This window comes from Aphelocoma coerulescens, chromosome 3, assembly GCF_041296385.1.
Source record: "Aphelocoma coerulescens isolate FSJ_1873_10779 chromosome 3, UR_Acoe_1.0, whole genome shotgun sequence".
Classification (NCBI taxonomy): domain Eukaryota; kingdom Metazoa; phylum Chordata; class Aves; order Passeriformes; family Corvidae; genus Aphelocoma; species Aphelocoma coerulescens.
In genome coordinates this window covers 44,958,604-44,982,638 of record NC_091016.1, presented here as the reverse complement: position 1 = coordinate 44,982,638, position 24,035 = coordinate 44,958,604, and the positions used below count along the sequence as shown (strand labels likewise).

General features: G+C 38.2%; 1 protein-coding gene across 7 annotated transcripts in view; it reads right to left on the bottom strand.

Moving 5' to 3' along the window:
• Positions 1 to 24,035, bottom strand: part of LTBP1 (latent transforming growth factor beta binding protein 1) — a 190,655-nt gene that overhangs the window by 140,330 nt on the left and 26,290 nt on the right. For all 7 annotated transcript variants that reach the window (XM_069010026.1, XM_069010028.1, XM_069010027.1 and 4 more), the window contains one exon: positions 751 to 926. In XM_069010026.1, coding sequence (XP_068866127.1) covers positions 751 to 926 — 176 coding nt within the window. The remainder of the gene's footprint in view (positions 1 to 750; positions 927 to 24,035) is intronic.

Sequence of the window (24,035 nt, the reverse complement as noted above, 5' to 3'; positions counted from 1 at the left end):
AAGGCTCTTCCCTAAAACCTCAGCAGAACATAATTCTTTTGCTACAGCAAAGGAAGTCTGTCAGGAGACTGCAAGTACCTTAAAGTCTCAATGTTAATCAGTCCATTATTCAACTGCAGGAACTTTTCTCCAAATCAAGCCAGCAGACGTTCTGTAATACCTAACCCATAATTCATCAAGCTCTTCATCTTCTAAGCCAAAACTTGTCCTCAAGCTCTGCACACAATGGGGCATGAGCCAAGGCCACAAGCTGGGCACCTACACAATCTTTTTTTATAAATATGAAGCAGAAACTCTCAGGCAGCCTCCATACTGTGCAGAAGTTCATAAACACATAATAAATTAAATATAGAGAAAAACAGTCACCAGTGAGACCACAATCCTGAACTCCAGCTTTCCAAAAAGTGTATCCATCATACTGAAACTGACTACACTCACAGTTGTGCCCATTCTAGCAAAGCATTCAGAAAGCACCTTTTTCCGAAGAAAAAACTATTACCTAGAAATAGCACGATGAATTTTCAACAGTGAATCAGGTTCAATATTTTTTTCATCCCGGAAATCTGTTTTGCTTCTCCACAAAATGCAGAATATTGGAGCATTTGCTAATCTAAGAATTCTCATGTATAGTTATTTTAAGCTTTCTCTGTCTTCAAGTGTTACTGCAGAGAATTTCAAGATCTTAAAAAAAGGGGAGCGGGGGCTTTGTGAGGGGAGAGAAGGGGGTATGTTTTTTGTAGTTGTACTCACATCGCAAAGGTGACGCAGGTTGATCCTGGCCCAGTCTCAGTGGTAATGAGCCCTCAGTGGACTGCTCTCCAGAAATCACTTTTTTAACTGGATAATATTTAGGCTTAATCACATATTCCTGTGTTTGGCCATGATGAAGATTCATCATTAGTGTCTGAGATGAAAGGGGTATCATCCTGTTTTGGAAAGAGATGGAAAAGACAGAATAATGTAAGAATTAATAAATTAGACTTAGAAACCACTTGTAAAAAGATTGAAGATAAATTCAACTGTACTCCAAATTCTCAAAATACAGTTTGGGAAACCTACTACCTTACAAGTAAGCACCTGGTTTTCCATGCATTTAGCACCCTCATTGTCGTGTCAGCTCAACAAACTCCTAACAAAGAAAGACTACAGGGATTATACAACTTTGTTTTTGACATGAAAAGAGAAATATCATGGACAGCTCAGGAAACAGGGAGGAACAGGGAAAAGCCCTGATCACAATCATCAGTTGAAGCTCAAATTTCTTAACACACAGAGCTTTCCAGACTGGTCAGAGAAGCAGTGATGCATTCAAACCTTATTCCATTTCTTACAACTGTCCTTTCGTACAAGGTATATTAAGTAGAACCAAAACCCAGCTGATTTTCCCCCTCTAGTCCCAGAAACCATTTCCTTCTTAACCATATTCCTCTAGCTACAGAGCAAAGCACTGCTCCTCTTCCCCTTTTTCAGTCTGCTTCCCACCTCATTACAAGTTTTATGTCCCAGAGTCGCATTACTTTGCCCACCCACTTTCTCTTTGCCTGCACTACTGAACATCTCTGACAAATGTCCCATAACCACATGGCTTCCCTTAACAGTAAAACTATTTCCCCTCCTGTTAAACAAGAAGATTCCTTCAAGTTCACAGATTCACTCACTGCTAGTTCTTCCTCATATGGTTGGTTCCTCCCTATGACCTCAGCTTCTCACTGCACAAGGCCTTGCCAAGTTTCAGTAATAATTCCCTCCCATCCCTATCAAAAAGCCCATGGTTATTCAGTGACCATCAGCAGTAGGAATCATTTCTTCACTAACAAACTGGCCTTCACTCTTCCAGCAATAAACAAGGCAGCAGACTGGGCAGCTCTTAGCTACATGCAATGAAACTGCAAGGTTCTTTGGGGCCCTGAGGCTAGAGAATCTCACTGCATAGCAAGTAATAGCACACTTTCAAGTAACAAACCTACTAATAATGTGCCTTCAAGCAGTTGTAGCTACTGCAGATCAGACTGTAAAGACACACACTCCATGAAGAGTAGTATCAATTACTAACCTAATAGCAGTGGCTATCAGGACTACATCATCCTTTGCTCAAATTAAGGCATATAGAGTGGGATGCTGCAAGCCTCTCTCACTTTATTCTCAACTGAGAATAAAGTAGCTAGTTCAGTCTGAAAAAATGGAAAAAATGGGAGAAAAAGTTATGGGATTCGTAACAACCATCCCTTGGAGCCACAGTTCTGCAGGGTAAATAACTGTCCTCTGAGAATAAGTCATGAACCCTGTATCATAAAGGAGAGCTGAGCAGCACTTCCCCACAGTGGTGAGACTGCAGAGTTTCAGCTGAGAACTTAGATGACTACTGCATTGTTCTCCGACATGTGGAGCCTGAGCCAGCCCCTATCTCCAAAGCAATGCCTAACTCCTTGGTCATGTTATTCAAGATGCTTAGTAACTGCTGTAGCCAATGGATTTGTGGTTAGAACAAACAATGGAGTTTTGTCCCACACAGATGCTCTTTTTCTCAAATTGATCCAAGTTAACAAAAGCATTCATTAATAGTGACATTCTAAGCCTCCTATGTAGAACAGAAACATAACAGCTCAGGCCGTCTCCAAGTCAATTTTTCTAATACAGCACTTACACAGTCTCACTACATTCCGTAAAAGTCCTTTTGCCAGACTAAGAGAGAATACTGTATTTTCTACATTGTCTTTAGAGCTCCTACAAGAAGATCAAAAGAGAGGCTTCACTGGCATTGGAGGTCAGGCTTGGAACTCAACACAGTTTGATAAGAAGTATCGCCAGAAAACCCTCAGCCTGAGATAAAGCTGAAGTCATTGCCTTCACAACTGCTTACATATGAATTTCCTGTCTTTGAGGAGTCACTGCAATCACTCCTGCACAACCTCTTTTTTCTAACAGACCTCATTTGATGCCTATCCATAAGGACATCCACTTCTCATTTTGGCCATAAAAGGGTGTCTATACTGAATATACAACAGAGATCAAAATACTAGATACAAATGCTGCCATTTAAGTGGCTGACTGTTTTTTGTTAAGGTTATAACAAGTTGTAAAGCATTACAGAATCCCAGAATGCTCAAGATTGGAAGGGACCACTGGTGGGGTCAACCTCTCTGCTCAAGCAGGGTCTTCATAATGATCTCTGCTTAGCAGTCACCTAATCATCTTTGTTACCCTCTGCTCAAACCCACTCCAGGAGCTCCATGTCTCTCTTCTCCTGAGTAGCCCACAACTGGACACAGCATTCCAGATGTGCCTCACCAGGGAAGAGTAGAGGGGCTGGAAATGCTCTTCCTAACACAGTCCAGGACACCATAGACCTTCTTGGCCACCAGGACACACTACTGGCTCATGGGTGCCTTGCTGTCCACCAGGACCCCCAGGCCCTTCTTCCCAGAGCTGCTTCGCAGCAGACTGGTCCCCAGCCTGTGCTGGTGCAGGACCCCGCATTTGCCTTTGTTGAACTTCAGACAGTTCTTCTCTGCTCATCCTCCAACCTGTCAGGATCCTTCTGCACAGCACTCTGGGGTATCAGCTGCTCCTCCCAGCTTTGTGTCATCAGTGAACTTGCTGAGGAGGCATCTGCCCTTTCATCCAAGTCATTGATGAATGAGTGAGCAATATGGGACCTGGTCAAGTCTGCCGTTCAGCCAGCTCTCAAAGCACCTCACTGTCCACTCCTCCAGTCTGCACATCCCAAGTTTGCCTACAAGGATGCTGTGAGAGACACTGTTGGGCATAGTGAAATCGAGGTAGAAAATATTCACTCTTCTCCCCTCATCCATCCAGGTAGTTTTGTCACTTTAAAAGACAACTGGGTTGGTAGAGCATGATTTACCTTTGGGTGAATCCATGCTGACCATTCCTGGTCACTTTCTGGTCTTCCACACACTTAAAGATGGCCTCCAGAACAAGCCTCAATTTCCAGAAACTGAGGTGAGGCAGTAGTTGCCTGGGTACTCCTTCTTGCCCTTTTTGAAGATTGGGGTGACATTTTGCTTTCCTCTAGTCCTCAAGCACCTCTTCTGACTGCCATGACCTTTCAAAGATGACCATGAGTGGCCTAGCTATGATGTCTGCTATCTCTCTCAGCCCTCATGGATGCATCCCATCATGACCCACGGACTTGCAGATCTCAAATTTGCCTAGGTGATCTCTAACCCAATCCTCCTTGATAAAGCAAAAATCTTCCTTCCACCATTCCTTTTCCCTGGTCTCCTAGGTCAGACATTCATTCCTAAGGGCTGGTCTTGTCAGTGAAGACTGATGGACAGAAGGCATTCAGTAATTCTGCCTTCTTTGGATTCTCTGTTACCAGAGTCCCCACTCCATTTAATAAGAGGCCCAGATTTTCCTTCATTTTCCATTTGTTATTGATGTAGCTGCTTGCTGTACTTGATATCCTTGGCCAGGTTTTTAATTCCAGATGGGCCTCAGCCTTCCTTGCTGCATTTCTGCATACTCGGACAACATCTCTATTTATGTTTTAAGTCTTCTGTTCCTGCTTCCTTCTCCTGTGTATCTCTCACTTGTGCCTGAGTATTGACAGGAGTTCTGTGTTAATCCACGCAGGTCTCTTGCCCACTTTGCTCAACTGTATGCTCATCAGGATGCATCATTTTTGAGCCTGAAAAAAGTCATCCTTGAATATTAACCAGCTGTCTTGGATCCTTCTTCCCTGCAGGCACATTTCATGATATTCATCCAAGAAAGTCCCTGAATAGGCTAAAGTTAGCTCTCTGGAAATCCACGGTTGCAATCTTAATTGCCGCTTCTCTTCATTCATGAAAGATACTGAACTACACAATCTCATGGTCACTGTAGCCAAGGCTGCCCCAACCTCCACGTGTTCAACAAGGCCTACCTTGTTAGTATTAGGTCCTTTTATTATTACCTTTTATATTGCCACACATCCAGCCACACTGAAGCCCAATTGTTAGCCTACAAAAGTCCATTGTAACACTTGAAATTACAATAAAAATTTTAAAAATCATTTAAAAAACTCAACAACACACCATGCCACACCAAAATTATGAATGCCATACATTGGAGACTGAAAGCTTAACCACCAGAACTTACAAAAGTTACCCCTTCCTTCTCAGGTATTATAATTCTCTTCCTTAATTTAGTTTGCATTAAATATTAATGTTAATGAATTAGTGCTAAGACAGCTTTGTTTTCCAAGAGTGGTTTACTCAATACTACACAGGACAGCTGTAAACTTTAGCAATCCAGTTCTTTAAAAGGAAACACCTCCATGTGATGTGCAAGTTGATAATTTTTGTTTCAATGCAGACTAAATCACCTAATCTATATCACCAAGGTATATGCTTACAATAATCACACGAAATCAAAGTTAAAACTCGTCTAGACCCTTTTTCTTACATACTTATGCTCAGTTTTGATCATCTTGGTGTGTAACTGCCATTAACCTAATAAACTTGACAAAAATTTTCCACTGCTGAAGTATACACCAGGCAGATAAACAAATGTCTAACTGCACCTTCAACAAACAAACAATATGATATAGGCTAATAAGGTTACAAGAGCACTACAGAGGAGGAAGAAAGATTTTCAGCCCACTATCATGCAAAAGAAAGCTCTCTTGCTTGATAAACCAACAAAAGAATGTGATGTATCAGAGTAACTCTGGCAAGCAGAAATTATATAGACAACATCTGGCATGAAAAGTACTGTCTAGACTAAACTACGACAAATCTCACACAGGTTGCTTTCTTTATTTTATTTTCTTTAAGTCTGATGCTCCCATGCCTGGCTCCTAGCTAACAACACTTGAGAAAATATGAATTGTTAACACTGTTGCTTCATGCAAGAGTACAAATTAACTCCTTCATTACCTCCTCCCAAAGTCACAATGAAAAATCAAAACAAGAAGAAGAAATCCAGTATTTTCTAGAACCATGAGATAGTAAAGGAAATATGCAGGCCAGTCCAAAAGGCATTAAAATAGAGCTAACCCCTACCCCCACCCCATAAATTGTCAAAATTCAGTTGCTAGTTCAGCCTGACCTTTGCCAGCTGTTTCTTCCTTCCACTGCTTCTGATAGATTTTTTTTTTAAAGGTACATGAAAAAGTTTAACTTCTCAGCTGATGATGAACAGATGGGATCTCTCCAAAGGCCTTTACATGATCATACCCATCATTAATCAAGGATGGCCTATTTCACCAAGTCCTATCAGTAGCAAGAGATGAAAGAGAAGCATTCAGCTTTTCTTTATTTTCATCATTGCAAAAGTTCTGCACAAAATTGATTTTACGAGCAAATATGTATTTTTAATGCATATTTCAAAGTCCTGTCCCTGAAACAGTGCAAACACTGCAAAACAAGCACTGAGACCTGCACATCCTACAATAACAACCCCACAATGTTGCATTAATATCTTCATTATAAAACTGCCTTGATTTATATCTTCGCACTACATTTATCCCAAGGCAAATTTTGCAAAGACAGTAGCTTGGATATGATTAATTAGTTTTCAAATAATACCATCAAGTTATTAATTCCTACTTTTTTACCACCTTAAAGAGTTAGAATGTTATTTACAATATAGGAAAAAATCTTATTTGATCATCAAGTTGATTTGGTTTGTAAATAAGGTAATACAACAAATACAAATCTTAATAAAGAAATATTTAATCTACACCAAGATAAAAAAGGGCAAAAGGAATTCAAAGTTGTTTATAAAGGTTCACACAGAAATGTGAAACATTAACTTTTATCCACAAGTACCAGTTTTGCCCATCTTATATATAATTTCTGTGGTAACAGCCCTGTCCAAGACACTTTCAGGGATCATCTAACTCTTAAGTATTTGCTAATAAAGACAGCCCTGTATTTGCAGACTCAACTGAATTTGCCATCATAACCTGCTGTAAGAGCTGAACTAGAGCTCTGTGAAACAAAACCATCTGAAAACAGCACAACTATGACTCCATTGATACATTTCATCTTTCACAAACAGCACAAACTGAAACGTGTAAATTACTAACGTTATTCCAGATTTCTAAAGAAATACAGAGTTTTTCAGAATCATAAGCAGTGATTCGTTTCCTAGATGTCAAAAAGCAGAAAGAGCTCTTAAGGCAAAAGAACTGTATCTGTTGGCTAAATATTCAGATACAGAGCAACAATACAGGTTCTCAGTCACACAACCTGAAGGAAGCTACAATTCTTGCAAGTTATGCAACAGCAGGCAAGCATTCCTCATGTAATACAGCATTCAAAGATTAAATTTGAAGAATATTCCTTCAGTAAATTACTTAAATTATAAATAGTAATTATAGCAGTGAAAAAAAGGAAAGCTTGCCTACTACATCTTTTCATTAATTTAAGTACAGAAAGTGTACCCCCCACCCTATTCCCAGAGTGCCTTCAAGATACAAGTTATGCAAATTTTTAAAAATCTTCTTATATTGTCTTAAGTATCCTTCAAGTATCCTAAACCACCATAAAAGAAACAATATGCATGAAGGCTAGAAAAATCTGAGGCAGTGATGAACACAAACCAGCTGAGCCTACGTCTCACAGTAACAGCAATTCACAAACCTCCCTTTTCACCATGCACCAAATGAACAACTAGGAGTTACAAATTATTTGTTACCTCATGCATACTTTCACAACACTTAACCAATTAAGCTTTTCACAAATCCAGGTTAACTAATTTGACATCTGGATTATTTTATATAGATTTCCAGCTATACATACATCTTCAACTTTCCAGACACCTCTTACCAGTAAAGTTCAAGGAGGCAAAAAAAGAAAAATCTCCACAACAGAAAACCTACGTGTGTGGCTGACTTGTTCTTGTTCCTCTACTTTTATTGGTTAACTCTTTACTTTGTGGTTCCTTGTTGTTGTTTTCCAGGATGCTACATTGATAATACTACAGTCAGGTAAGATATTTTGTCAGGATCAAACTCAGCTTTTAAGGAGTGGCTGCTAATGTCACCAACACCTGCATTAAGAAATTGACCTTTAAGCATCCACTACATATTGCATCACTGAGTCAAGATGAAATTCACTAGTTAGTAGCAGATTTACTTAACCACAGCACTGTGTCAGTTCAATACATCATCTTCAGTAAATTATTGTATGTTTTTCCCTTTCCTTTTTTACATTACATTTTCTACAGAAAAATTGCTTTTGTTTCCATAGTACTAGTGGCATGTTACACTGACACTGCATAATAAAAAAAATTACTCAGATGAAGACATATTAACTAGTGATCATTTCTAATCTGTCGACCCATGAGACAGACTTTGGTATTAGAAAAGCATGCTGAAATGACAACTAAAAATAGAAACAAACTCCCACAATGGATGTTATACGATAAAGGCAAGCGAGCGCAGCTGCTGCAAAGCAAAACCACGCATTACTAATCTACTTAAATTCTTGAGCATGTTAAAAAAAAACAGGAGACAAAGAGCTCAGTAGGTTGATGTAATTTATTTGAAATTTGAAAAAAGCTTTGAAGATTTGTATTACAAGAGACTAATAAGAAATCTTAAATTATAAAATAGTGTTGGAAACTTAAAATGGGCAAATATCTGGAACATAACAGATTCATTTTCTTGAAAATAAATTAATTATATCTTTTTCAAGTCTACTAACATATACATGCTTTGATAATACCTCACTTCAGGCAAACAAGTAATTTAAAAATATATGTAATTTTGTTACAGTAGTTCAGAAAACCCTCAATTATTATTTTGTCTTCCAGACTAGCAATTATATATTTACACAGGATAAATTCTCTCTGAGAATGGACTTACACCCTTGGCTGAATTAAGCAGAAATCTATAATTTAGGAATATAATACCTAAATAAAACTAAAAATGCTAGTAAAGAACCAAAAACCTTAGCCTATCCTTGGTATCCTGACATTAATTCATGATCATGAAAAACATGAATGGAAAGAGCAAGTAACTACCCCATCAAGTTTTTGCAAAGATGCAGACGGATTAGCAAAAAATGTTTTCTCACTACTGCTTGCTATGTCTAGAAAATGTTTTACAAGTATGATCTTGCTGGTATAAACAGAGTTTCTCAGAAGGAGCCAGCTATAAAGGAATACATCATACGTTTACAACCTTTTTATAAATTAGACCTATGGACAAGTAGGAAAAGACACAAAAACCCAAGACAATTAATGGTGGCTAGACAGGAAGAGACAAGGACTCTGAGTACCTGGACTGGAGGTGAAACTGAGCACTGATAAACATGACAACGTACATCAGAAGCAACCACAACTTGTCACACACATAACTGATGTCTATGCCAACTGCAGCCAAACAACCAAGAGACTCTCACATCAGCCCGTGAAAGTTGCCAGTGTACAAAATTGGATTAAAAGATAAAACTCAAAGCATTACTGAGGTGCAAAGAGCTGAGGGAAAATAACAAGGAAGGCTTTTAAAGGCACTGATATTCACAAAGCTATGAGTCTCCAGAAAGCACCCAGGCAGTGGAAAACCAAACTCTGGTTCCAGAGGAAACTCCTTAGGGAATATATGACAGAAAAACACAAACTAACTCTCAACTAAAAATTAACTGCAATAAGTTCTAGGCTAAAAAAATAAATACTTTTTCCACATATTGCATAATCAGAACTATGACAAGATATAATTGGTCATTATTGCTCTCAAGAATCCCAGTGTAAACAGTTGATGAGCACACCTCAAATTTGATTGAGATCACTGAAAAAAAGTCAGAAATCCTCATGCTTAAGGATATCAGTTTCCTAGTATCATAAAAAATGCAAACAGACCTTATTTTTCTCCTGCTAAGGAAGCGGCAGGTGTACAAGTTGGAGCGCTTTATCCCTCAATAACACATACTGATTTCTTACATAAGCAATTACTGGCAGATGTATACAATACTGACTTTGCCCAAGTACTATACACAAGAAGTGCTCACAGGAGAATAAGTTATGTGTTCATGTTTGAATGGGAAAATGGTTGCTGCACATTTAGAAGCCTAAACACATTTACTGAAGGCTTTCTAAATTTACTTGACAAGAAGCATAATTTAGGATGAGCAAGCCTTGAAAATTTCAAGATTAAATCCAGACTCCATCTTCAGTATGTGTATTCATCAGCAGAAGCTCTTTCTGGTATATGAAATGAGCAGCAAGAAACTCTGACCGTCTGTACTGGCTACAGGGTATACTCCCTGAAACACCCTGGGGACTGCTCTTCCTAAGTTACACCACAAAATTTAGCAATGGAGGGTCAGAAAAAACCCAAACCCCAAAGTTTACCCAAGTTCTCCACAGCAGTCACCTAAACTGAAGTGGTGAAACAATGGCATGCTTCTTGCCAGATCTGGGAAGTCTGGAAGTGATGCATGACAAGGACAGAAGTACATGTTGTGGGGTACCCCAAAGGGTGAAAAGATGAGTGGTGAAAAGTTTTGGATGTAGAAATAATATTTGCATTAGGCCAAGAATGCTTTTAACATCTAAGTTTTTAAATGTATAATTACCTTCTTAGCTGAACTAGATTAAAAAAAATCATATGTTCTATTTCTTCATACCACAAAATTGAGCAATAAAGACTGTCCTTCATATTAAGTCATCACCAAAATGGAATGCTTCCATTTGTGGGCAGAACCAGAGAAAGGGGGGACAGCAGCAAGCAGTTACACTTACAGGATTCTAATTATGGAGCTAAGGAGCTTCCAAAATCCTGTGACATATATACACAAATAATTTGAACATAACATTACACAGAAAAATATTTTCTAATTAATTAAGATAGTAAACGTACACATTATAACTATGTGTCCATCATCACGTATTTTCAGAAAAACAACAACCAGAGAAATAGCATGTTTGTGTCTACATTCTTTTTGTGTCAGTACAAGATTCCTGATGTAAAAGGGTCACTTCAGCAAAGCTAAAGAACAGACTAAAGCTAACAGAACTAATAAAGCTTTTATTCACTGTCGTGACCTAAGAAATTCCTCTGAAGAGAGAACCTTGACAAAGGACCTTGACAACAGATTAACAAAAATCAACATGCTTTATTTATACTTCCTTTACAGGTACCATAAAAATAATCAAACTCCACCACAATGCTGTTTATCAGATTATCAAGCTTGTTCAATAACGGAGACCAGCTATGATAAATTTTAGTTACATGAGCAATCGCTTTAAGGCTTAATAGGAACACTTTAGGAATATTTCTACATTGGCTTAGTGTCCCAGAATCAGGAGAGATACAATATATACTTTTTACTTTCAGACATTAAAGAAAGAAAAAATAAGCTTAGTACATCAACAGTAACTCTTGGCATATATAGATCACTACAACATTTCATACAGCTAGAAAATCTAAAAACAACATGCAAGGAATCTAGATTTAAAAATAGGCTGGTTTTCCTCATTTACTTGCTTAATTTAATCCTGCTATAAAAAGATTGGTTGCTTGAAAACTGTGTTAAAATAATTTTTCAGAAAGCAAACCTAGATAATATAAAGACAATAATATTTTTGTCTGAGAAATGTTCATGATTTTCAGCAAAAATTACAGGGCGAAAAGTGAGTGTAGATTTCAATTCAGTAGTGCCTCACACCTCCACTGCTAATGAGCCCAACAAATGCTGTAATTATAATTAATATCATAATTATGCCCTAGCTTTATTTCTAAAATAATTAAGTACAAGGTAAGATTTCCTAGTGCACTGAGGTCAAGGACAAAAGTTAAACTGCATGAAATTCTCAATTTTCCTACTAATACTGCTCTACCGAGCCATACAGCTTGCTCCAGAGACAGAGAAGTTTGCATAGAGTAGGCACACATTTTTTTCTTTTCTCCACTTCCCTATCTGGAACAAAGATCTACATCACCATCTAATAAGATATTGCAAAGTTTTTAACAATGAAAGGTTGGTACACTGCTTGGTACATAGGCAAAAGAAAACAAAACAGTTAAACTGGTTTTCCTACAAGCTGTTTTCCCAGACACTAGCATAAAATCCTGATTTCACTGAAGTCAACAGCAGAACCCTCGTTTATTTCATTGCTGGCCATGATTTCATTCCAGGACTTTGTTACTTGTGAAACACAGCTTTGCATCGTGGACTTTCAGTGGTCTTTACCCTGCCTCGGAATGCTAAAGCAGAGATTCCTTGTGGTTCCTAACTCTAGCTCCTGAAACCCACATTTGTCACCCTGGAAGGCAGTGAAATGCAAACAACTTAAAGAACACTGTATCCCTGACTTCAGCCCATGATCAACACAGGGATGAAGTATGTGAAAGCAATCTAATTCATTATTATAAAAGTAAGTCCACCTACAATTCAAATTCAGCTCACAAGAAAGCAGCTATGAAGAATTTCTGACATACGGCTGAACCAACAATGTCTGGAGGAACTTGGATCTCCTACTCCAAACCACTTTGCCTACTTTTAAATAAAATAAAAATACTGTGACCAAAAGCCCAGACTACATTCCAGAGGTCTAGGAATAGCTTGTTTTCCTATTTGCAGTTGGTAAATTTGAAGTCTGTGAAGCATTCCTCTGGTTTTTAAGGATGTCTCCGATTTCTCCTCAAAAATTCAGTTTGCTTCTTTCTCTACATGTAAAATTTTGATCTCCTTAGAACTAAACTACAGGCTTTTTTATATGAAATTTTTTTCAGAGTAAATTTTGAGAAAATGTAATTCAATACATTCCTTCTTTCTGATACTGTCCCAGTCCTCAGTTTTGGTACAATACACCAGGCATATATTTTAGCTTGCTGAAGCTTGTGACTTACAGGCATATGTTATACACAGGCATAACAGTAAACCACATTTCACAATACTTATTCCTTTTTCTCCCTGTTGCATAAGGGACAGTTTTTAAACATAAGCTGAATACTGTCATTCCAACAAGTCTAAACTATAAAAAGGACAGGTTATGAAGTGTTTGAAATTGCATCCTTAGGGCTCAATTTAGAATCTTCTCCTCACATTCTTTTGATTTGCGTGCTTCGTTATTGAAATTGTCTGCTAAAGTTCTTTTTCTTTCCTCGTTAATGACTTCAAAGAAATACATGCTTGAACTCCTAAATATATTAAACTAATTTAAATTATCTTAAAACATCCAGTGACTGCTCAGCAAACCAGAAAAAGCAAACTGCTTTTTCCACTTCTGGAAATAATACACTATTTAGCTAGGGAACTGAAAGCATAATGAACTACAAAATAAGCACATCTAATTAAAGTATACCATCAAGATATATTTCATAATATTTGAATTTGTTAAAGCTTCTAAATCACCACAGTAACACAGAAACATAAAAATAAATTTAAAAACTGAAAGTAACTATTTCGTAATTATTTTTAAAAAATGTTTTCATTACATGCTATTTATGCTTTTTATTCTTCTGGGGGGGCAAATAAAAGAAAAAGGCAAGCAGTTATGCACCTTTCACGAATAAAAAGTTCATATGTACAATTCACCTCTAAAAACTCTTTGGTTTGTGTTATAATTTGAAAGATCAGGTGTTATATCTAGGTTTATTAACTTGAAAAATTTAAGTACAGCATTACCCTGTAAAATTCTATTACAAAATTCTGAACATTAAAACATGGTTCCAACTGAACTGAAAAAGCGTCCTTAATGTGGCCATATTTTGGACTCTATAGAAAAAGATAAAATTATTCTGTTACTAAATGAGGTATCTTAATTATAAACCAGATCAGAACTTCTATTTTCAAATAAGATGATTGGCAGGGACAACTTCCTGCCAAAACAAACAGAAATACTGCTCACAGTATTTGCATAGGCTAATGCATGTTGAATCACAAAACTAATCAAAACACCTTATGAACATACTAAAACATAGACAACTTGCAAACAAGATCTACTGAGGTAATTTGTCGTGGTAGGAATAAAAGTAAAATAGTACCATCTCAGGACCACTGATAATAGCCTGTGTTTTGGAAACATCCTATTCTGTGGTGCCAGCTGGTTTGTGAATCACACAACCTCAGCAGCCTGGCTGAACTTGTTCCTCTGAACTTTTGGAAACTGGCATTCCTGCCAAAGAGACATGTTGCTTCTGCATGATCAGCTGGATATTGAAAATATTTTGATTTTCAAAGTACCCTTAAATTTGTTCATGTTCTCTGTTCTGTAGCTCACACCATGAAGTTGCTGTAATTCTTACAAGTTGCTCTGGTTCTGTGCTGTATGAGGCTCTACCTTGGTAAAGCAAGCAGGATTTCAGAAAACTCTGGATACTGCTACAAAACCGACATTACACATTCCGAGGCCACTTCACTAATTTGAATCACGATGATGCTGAGCACATTCTTCCTGTTTCCAGCACTTGAATGTTCCTGTAATTGCCTAGTATTTCTCAACACTTTTTGAGCTCTTTGGCAGGACTTACCGCTCAGTGCTATTTTTAGAAACTCCGGCAATAAATACCATCGGTACCTACTCCTATACAGGACTTAAAGATGAAGGCATAGCTGTTTGGAATCCCTGGGCTTCACACACTACTTTTGAACAAAGAGTGAAAGATGGAGCAGTTACTACTCATCTCCAGTACTTTAAACTCTACTTTGGCCTCAGTGTGTTCAAATGCTTTCATTCTCTTGGCTGATCACACACATGACCAACCAGCAAACACTCTCAGCTCCACTATGCACAGCCACAGACAAGAGGCTGGAATGATGAAGGCCCTGGTTCTGCCCTTCCAGCTGACTAGAAGTGACCAAAGTCCTGCAATCTCTCCTGCAGCCTGACACGTTGAGATTGGCTCCCATTCTTAGGCGGGACATGGCTGACTCACACACAGGCGCTTTCTAAACCCACAGCCTGCATTCCAGGGGAGATATCCAGAAACAGATTGGTACAAGAGTCCACTTCCTCCAGCAATGGGGAGATACCAGGAGCATCCTACACACAGAGATGGTTTGCCCAACTACCCCACTTGGGATAATGATAGGCAACTACAGATACTACTAGTAGGCAGATGACGATCCTCTGCTGCCAGTATTAGCCTCACAACAGAATAAACTGGAACTGAGGGCTGGAAGTGAAACACGAGGTTGGGGGGGGGGGGAAGCAAAAACCCCACACAGGAGCCAGGGTATACCTCTGTTATTTGGCTTTGGATGTTCATGAGCAGAGCTGACTAGCTGACCCTTTTATAATCCTTACAGCCTACTGCTTCTTAGTTTATGCAAAGTTTGATCTCATACATGTAGTTCTACATACATGGAAATAGAAACTGTTATAGTAAAGTCTTGTTTTCACAATTAAAGCAATCTAGTTACACCACAATATATCCTGTGCATACTTGTTCTCAAAGAGCAGCTTTTTTCAGTTCAGCTTAACTCCTGATATAGCACAAATGTACTTAACAATTAGCCAAGAAATATCCCAACTCTCTTCCTTGAAAGACATGAAGATAAAATCCACCAAGCACCTGAAAAAATACCCAATTTCAAACTACAGGACACACAGCAACTTCTTACTTCAATTAATCACTTGGATGTTGAGAATATTTTGATTTTCAAAGTACCCTTAAATTTGTTCATGTTCTCTGTTCTGTAGCTCATACCATGAGTTGCTGTAGTTCTTACAAGTTGCTCTTGTTCTGTGCTGTATGAGGCTCTGCATATTATTAAAAATTCTGAAATAACACACAATGATAAAAAGAACAGTATTTTATAACAACATGCCAAAGGGTAAAATTTCGGCTGCACTTCCAGCCACACCTACTTTTCCTGCCCAGTAGAGTTAAGAACTTGTGTTTTTAACTACAGCTCCTGTGAATGCCAAAACATTCTGTATGAAGCCTACACACAGAGTACTGCATGCAAACTACAATAATTTTACTAAATAAGAAAACAACTTAAAAAACAACTGCAATAAATATAGTGCACAACAACTACAATGGATTTAAACTATACAGGATATTGGGTTTTGTTTCATTCAGTTTTTCCCCCAATAACATAGGAGGGGATGGGAAGAAGAGAAGCAGAAAGGAACAGAAAAGCCAAGAGCTGACATTTGAATTTTACAATAGAGGCACATATTACTTCTTCAATTCTCTGTAACAAGTCTGACAATTAAAATTATATCTTTTCAGAAGACAATCACTGCAATTAGCAGTTTAACAATCTAAAACTATTTATGTAAGTTTTATAGCCCCAGCCAAATCCAGCTATGGCTCCTCATAGCGTGTGTTTAAGAGTACAGCAGAAATAGTTCTGGAAGCTTGTGTCAAGCATGTTAAAAGTTGACAAATAAGCCTCTTCTAGCAAGCACTACCATGCCAAGAAGATTTTAAGAACACATGCATACTGTTTTCTGAACAGTTAGGAAAGTTAATAAAACTGTTTTGAATGACTACAACTCTATGCACCGGGAGGATGTTGAATCAGAACAGCAACTACTTCCGATGTGAGTCACTGGTATTTCAGAACTTCACAAATATAATCAAGAGACACAAACCTAGGAGAGCCACACCAAATTCAACATGTCAAGAAACTTGACAACAAATATGCACAGAGCTTATGATCTACCCCTCTCAGCATCAAAAACTAACTCATAGAAACAGAAACATTTAACAAGCCTTCCCACAGTATTTTCTATCTAGAACAGTGCAGCCGCCACAGACTTAACAGAGAGAAATGTGTGGCAATCAGCAGCTTTTATTGACTCTTTGGTTTCAGTCTTTTAAATTGGAAAAATCTCCCCCTGTCCCCTTTCTCTTTAATGAGAAAATAACTACTCAAGTATTTTTTTAAATATCATTATCTAAATAAAATTGTACTGTTTAACCATTTGTGTTAGAGATGCAATGTAAATAATGTCTAAGAAACTGGAAGTTGTGCCCACTAAACTCTGCACCTTCAGGTCTAGGTACAGAACTGCTGTAGCCTTCAGGACATGTTTTGTAACATACATGAGACAAGTCTTTTGTCTTAAACGGCTTAAAGCTGTAATTTGGCACTCTCAGTCTTGCTCCAAGAAGAAAAGTTTCTTTAACCAGATATTTCCAGCTTAGAAGAGAAAAAAGATTCTATTTATGACTTAAAAAAACAAACAGAAAGCTAAGCAAACAGCAGTCTTATGTTTTAAAACTCTAACATATCTTAATCAGGATGAATATTTTGCCCATTTAAAGAAAATTAAATTAATTAGAAATGTTGTAGAGTGCCTGTGAAGCATGTCAGTTTCAAGACGGGAACACAGCCAATGAAAGCACTGAATGTTCGTATTAAATTGAGAATCATCTAGTTTCCATAGCTACTTTTTAAACAATTGTAAGCTCTTATCATTTCTTAGAACGACCTTGTTTACTATGAATAACTTTAAAATGGCTGTTCTCAGAAAGAGCTACTTAAAAGTAGTTAGAAAAAAAGTACAGTAATCAGCAGCAGCTGCTGCTTTAAACTTTTAAAAAAGACAAATAGGTAGTGTTAAAATACAAAAGAACAGTAGATAATGCATTTACCTTTTTCATTATATTACTTGTAATAGAGTATAAGCCTTAGACATCTCAACCTGGATTCCAATCTTGCCATAGGAAACACTTCAGAAACACCCAGCAATGTAAAAGTTACAGTGCAAGGATCATGCAGGTCACATGGTCACTACAACAAGTGGGAATTAAAGAAGAGGAGCTCCAAGAGCGTAACAAACACCTCAAAGTGGAAATTTGTCACCAGAGCTCCCCCAGGTAATTTTTGTAAGTATTTGCTTCATTTTCAACAATGTCAGCACAATACCAGTAAATATCAATTAAGCAGATAGCAGCTATAAAGTCTCATCCTGGTATGAATAAACTATGCATCATAGAGAAAAAGCATCACAGTACACAACAAAACATGACAACTGCTGCTACCCTGTACAGAGCAACCCTGACAGTGTGTAACTTAACAGAACTCAGGGTTTCCATCGACTTCAATTCACCTCAGGGAGAGCAAGCCTGGGTGAGACTTTCCTCTCACTTGGCTGAATAGGAAGACTGTGTGTCTCCCTTCTCTAATGGGACCCTGAAAAACATGTGATGCCATCCCTTCAAGGAGACTGTTATAGAACAGACTAACAAAATGACTACTCTGGAATCGCCCCAAAATGATCTCCTTTACCAGGAGCACATAGAATTACCAGTTCTCCTCTACTCTTTCAATTATAGTGGAAATTGGCAATGAATGGGAGGAAAGGAAAAAGGGAAAGGGAAAAAAATAATTACATCGCTGAATTTATACACCTGTTTTTCCTTTTACAATCTCAAGCTCGTCAGTCTTCCTCACCTGAATTCCCATTACAAATGTTCTGAGTGTACAGCTGTGGGTTATATTTATTTCTAATATCACTTCCAGAAGCACATCAAAAGACAATCCAATTTAGGAATTCACTGGATTTCTAAATAGAACATCAGAACAAAAAAAGTTTATAGATACAGCCCTCCAGGGTACAACAGAAGGAAAATTCTTCAGCATGCAAAGAGTACTCTGTAGTGAAAAGCCGCTATAAGGCACTGGAATAGCAAAAGGGGAAATGAGGGGGAGTTGGCTTCTTCAGGATCTGCATGTGTGCAACAGCTGGAATACCCAAACAGGCATTATATAATAACAACAGAAGCTGTTCGAAGCAGTGAGGAGGCACAGCTGGGACTATGGTGACCAGCAGTTGTCCTTTACTTTGGAGCTTTGAGGTTCCAGTTTAGGAAACAAGACAGACACCAGAGCTTTTGCTCCAGTATATAAACGTACATAGGTATTTCTGCCTCACTGTTGTTATTAATTTGGCAGTGGCATCAATTCTACAACTATCCTTGTCCACCATGTTGAAACTACACCAGAATCCATATCATAGTAGGATTTAAGATCAGATTATTCATCAGTTTAACACAGTTTACATCTGTTTGCTACCTTTTCCAGAAGCCCACAAAGGTTATAAAATACAAAATGGTCTAAGGAAAGAGCTCTCCCAATGTAAAACCCATACAAAGTTAAGAACTTTAAGCTCCCAAAAACTGTCACATCCTAAAAGTACTTTAAAAAGTGATTAAGGCTAAAGGGATTCTAGACTCAGATATTGCTGTCCAGAGGCAATTGCTGAAGATTACCAACATATTAACTTTACTCCAAAGCCATCTGGGAGTGTGGTTCAGAAAGCAGTTGAGCAGTATCCTGCTGGGAATGTGTAAAATCACAGTGCAATTTTTTTCAAAAAAAGTAAACATATTAAGACTGTAAATTTTATGACTAGGAAGCTGATGTAAAAACAGAAGTACTGACTGCAGCATGTAAGTTTAGATCTTGGTTGACTGTTCCCCCTACCACAACTTTAGACTGCTTCTTAAGAACCTGATATTTGTAACACATTGTGTTATAAAATATTTTGGAATCATGTATATTATAGAGAGGCATTTACTTCTTATGGGTTATCATGACCTTAGCTATTGAAAGGCCAGGGGGCAACTGAACTGCAAGAGGGACATAAAGAACACCTTTTTATGATGAGGGTGGTAAGGCAGCATAACTGGTTGCCCAGAAAAGTTGTGGATGCCCCATTTCTAGAAGAGTTCAAGGCCAGGGCTTTGAGCAACCTGTTCTAATGAAAGCCTCCCTGTCTATGACAGGGAAGTTGGAACAAGACGGTCTTTAGTGGCCCCTTGCAAACCAAACCATTCTGGGACTCTGGGAAAGTGCCAAATGACAGCACATTTGTCTCATGCACTAAAATTTAACACTTTTTGCTAAGTCTGCACAAACAAGGTGCCAGAGAGGTTGACAGTTTCGGTGCACGGCTCAGAAAATGGTATAAACATAGGGGACTTCAGAGTTGTCAAACTGGAACAGAGAATACTCTATGAAAGACAAAACTCCATTTAAAGCTTGATGGATCTGACAAGTACCATAGGAGAATTTTTAAATCAGAAATTGGGAAGGAAAGTATACAGCTCTGAATGATACAGTCACAACTTTTAGTCAAGTCAGCACACTCAAGTAAAGAACAAAGCAAGAGTTGGTAACAAACAGGTAACAGTGAGAAACAGAAAAAACTGAAAGCTTTTAAAACAGTGTGCTTTTTAACAGAGGAGGCAACTGAATCAGAAATATCTGTGCTTTTACATGAAGCATTATAAGTTCAAGAAATAGAACTGAGAAAGAATGACCACGCTTAGCAGGAAGGAACCATTCCTATCTCAGGAAAGCAAAACTTATGGGAGGACTGGGAAAAATCCATGTACTATCCTGAATATGAAACAGATCACCTTGTGAAGGAGTGATGCTACTTCTCAAAGAGTAGCCTGTCAAATTAGATCAGCAAGTTAACCATATCAGTCACTAAGGGAGCATCTCTGTGATCTGTAATTTCAATAAAAAGGAGAGAGAACACAGCATTAGGACTATGTTATTAGCTGCCTAAGATGGTGCCAGCTATCGTATCACTAAAGGTAGAAAGTATGAAGTTTCAGTTACCAAAGCAACAGGACAACACTAAACCAAAATTTTTAGATGTAATTAACATCATCTTCAGGGATCAGCTCATTCAGGAATACAGAAGAAGAAAATAAAATGTTGGTTTGGCCTAACCTGTGTACAGGATCCAATTCAGATATTACCACTGAAGAGATGCTTCAAGAGTGAGCAAAACACAATTTTCACCGTTGATGGGGAAAAAAGCCAAAGATTCTCTACAGCAGTTTATAGCTCCAAAACAGAAGAATGAAGATAAAATGGAAGCTAGTTTAAAAAAGTTAATGAACTGAAAAACTGTCCAAAAGTCTTTAGACCCAATTAAGAAGTGTATTAAAGGAATGCACACAGAAGAAAAGACCAAAGAGGATGGTCCCAATTAATTCTTCTCATCTAAGCTCAAAAATGCACTTAAAAAGGTCCTTATGACTTTCTCCATGAGGGATTCTCAGGTTCTGTTTCAGATTGAAGCACAAGAGAAGGTGGCAAAACAGTCAGGCAACACCAATAGGTGATTAGACCAGATAATTTTCATACAAAACTTGTAGAAGTTAAACAAGATTCTACCTATTTTCTAGTACTCTGGGCACAACAAAACCCAATAGAGAAGAATACAGTAACTTTCAACAACAACAAAATGACACCAAAATTAGATGTGCTTTAACTTTCCTTACTATTCACGTGGAACACAGGTTTTCTGCATAGTTTTTTACAATTCATGCACAGTGCCTGGAGAGGTTAATCAAACACAGTAAGCTCTTAGAGAGGGACTGTAATCTTGACAGAGCTGTTTTCTCTCTCTTACTGTAATGAAGGTTGTCTGTTTTGGCTTCCTGACAGATGAGTCATGAATGACAGGGGAAGGGGTGGAGAATTCACCTACAAGCATTTCATTGATCCTTCCCTCACACTCAAGATGAAATTAGTAGTGGAAATTGTACAACATGGCCAGGTGACAGTTTCCCTGCTAGTACTCCAACAGTGACCACCCTTTTCTTGCACCAAAGCTTTACTCAGGAAAGTGATGTCACACAGCCACAAAAAACCCATAAGCCAACTGGCTGTTGCCATCACACAGAATAGCTTTCTCTTGTCTGGAATAAGTTCTGACTGGCTTGAGACCCCTGTTGGCTTCTATAATTTAAGTCTGTATCAAAAAGATTTAATTTCTGAGAAAACTTTTCCTGTCAAAGATACTAATGAAAACCCTGAATATCCTGTAACAGCTGTTTGTGACATGGTCACTTACCTAGAGGATAGCTAAAGTGTGGATAAAACAAGATGTTCACGCAAAGGTAGTCTACATCATCTCAGGAACAACAATAATTTGAGGTATAGGACTGCAGCTCCAGCGGTGACACTTTATATTTTCAACATTCTTTCCAAGATATCTCTGCTTTTCTGGTGGACACAAATTTACAGCATATGCACAGTACTTGACATGGCCAGATGCCATCTGGGTTCAGTCCATTGAAAGAATCTGTGTGGGACTCTCAACAGAAGTAAAGTGGATACTTACAACCCCAAAGATTTCAACTCAAACAGGTGTAGTAGAAATCACAAATGTTCACATTTTAAAGGTCTTACAAACAAGTCATTAGAACAGACTGGACTTTGTCCACCAAAACACCAAAGGCTTCACTCAAGGCAGTTTGCCATAACGATCTGCCCACTTCTCACACCACTGACAGCTAACAAGATCAATAAAACGATTAGCCCGTTTTGTAATAGTCACAGGGTTTTTGCCTTTCACACCACACTTAAGGCCATGGTCTTTAGACCCAGGTCTATTACAACCCAATTAATATCAAGTACTCAATCCAACAGAGGTAACTACAAATTATCTGTTAGCTTAATGGATTAGCACTGAAGTGTACACCAGCAGTGCTCAAAAAGGACACCAAGACTGACACTATTGCCATCAAAAAATCATCATCTTTGCTGCCAACACAAATGATCCCAATCCTGAGGGAAACCAGCCCTTTGAACTAAGCAGTGACTTCAGCTCCTGCAGCCTGATGACTACATTTCCCTAGAATGATGAATAGAGGTGTTCTTGAGGGCTGACTCAGTGCCTGGCAGCACAAAGAGATGAGTAACTACCTTTGAACCAGTTTTTGTTCTAGCACACATAGATCACAGCACGGCCAAAGACTACAGAAGTGAGAGCTAACCACAGTATCAGAATCTCAAAACACTGGTCTCAATTTACCAATAATTGATGCCAAAGATCCTTTTAGCCTAGTGTTCCTGCAGCAATGAAATTAACCATGCCTTCAACTGACACCTCAGATCTGCATTACCAGTCCCAAAACACTTCTGATCTTCATTAGGAATTGTGTGAGGACTGAAAGCTTCACCAGTGAAAATGTAAATTCATATGGAGCCTCTATGTACATAAGGAGACCCCCCCCTTTGCAGAATGCCCTGACATAGTACAGAGAAAATGTTAATTTCTGTTTCAGAATTTCTAGAATGACATAACTGAATGAATATGCTGATGTTTGGGATCAAGGATATCCAAGACAGCTGATCTTCCTCAGAGAAATTATTATAAAGTGCACACAGGATGGAGTGACTGAGAATGAGAGGCGTGAAAATTTTTTAATCCAGAACAAACTTGCCCAAAACTTCAATAGCAAAGCAAGAAGAACTTTAACTCATTCATTATGAGGAAACTCAAAGAATTAACTTGGCTAATGGGTAAAAATTGTTCTAGAGAACGGCAGAGAATGTCTAAGCTGGAAAAGAGCTGAGATGAACTGCAAAGGAGTAGAGGTTCTACAACCCTGGTATCCTTGGTAAAGATACAGAGCTGATCACCAATTCATCAGCTGCCAGGTCATTTGCTCTGGACAAGAAGTCTGAGCAGAGAACGGGTATTAACAACTCACTCCCAACAGAAAGTTCCTAAAGGCAAGCACTCAAGCATTGCCCTCTCTACACAACCTTAGTTTTAGCTGGACAATTTGCTGCTGCTGTTTTATTGTCCCCGTGCTGAACACTACACATCAGCAGAGCAGGCTGAGTTTGTGAGGACAGCTACAGCAATTCATGGGGGAATGGAGGGGAGGATGTGAGCACACAGACCAGAATAGGATATGACACATCATAAGCAAGACAAATAACTATTCTATTATTTTTTTCTTTAGATTTATTAGTTACAGGGATAGAGATAATATGGGAAAATATTGTGTTAAAAGAGGGTGTTGTCCCCCCTTGCCCCTAGCTATACTGTGGTCCACAACAGAAGTTGAACAGGAAGATCCCAAATAATTTCAGATTGCCTGTGACTTCACCTCATTTGTATAATGTGTATTAGTAATCTGCCCACAGAAGTCATGAGACAATACAACAGAGCTCACATTTCTTGATTTGCATCCATCTGTCATTTGAAAAGAAGCTTTCCTTCAGTATTCAATAGCAAGACAATTATACACAATGAACAAAAGAGATTGTTAAAAAAATGTGCTGCCAAAAAATGACATAATCCAGTGAATTTAAACCACTCCTCTAAAAATTCTGGCATTCTGCAAGACGAAAATA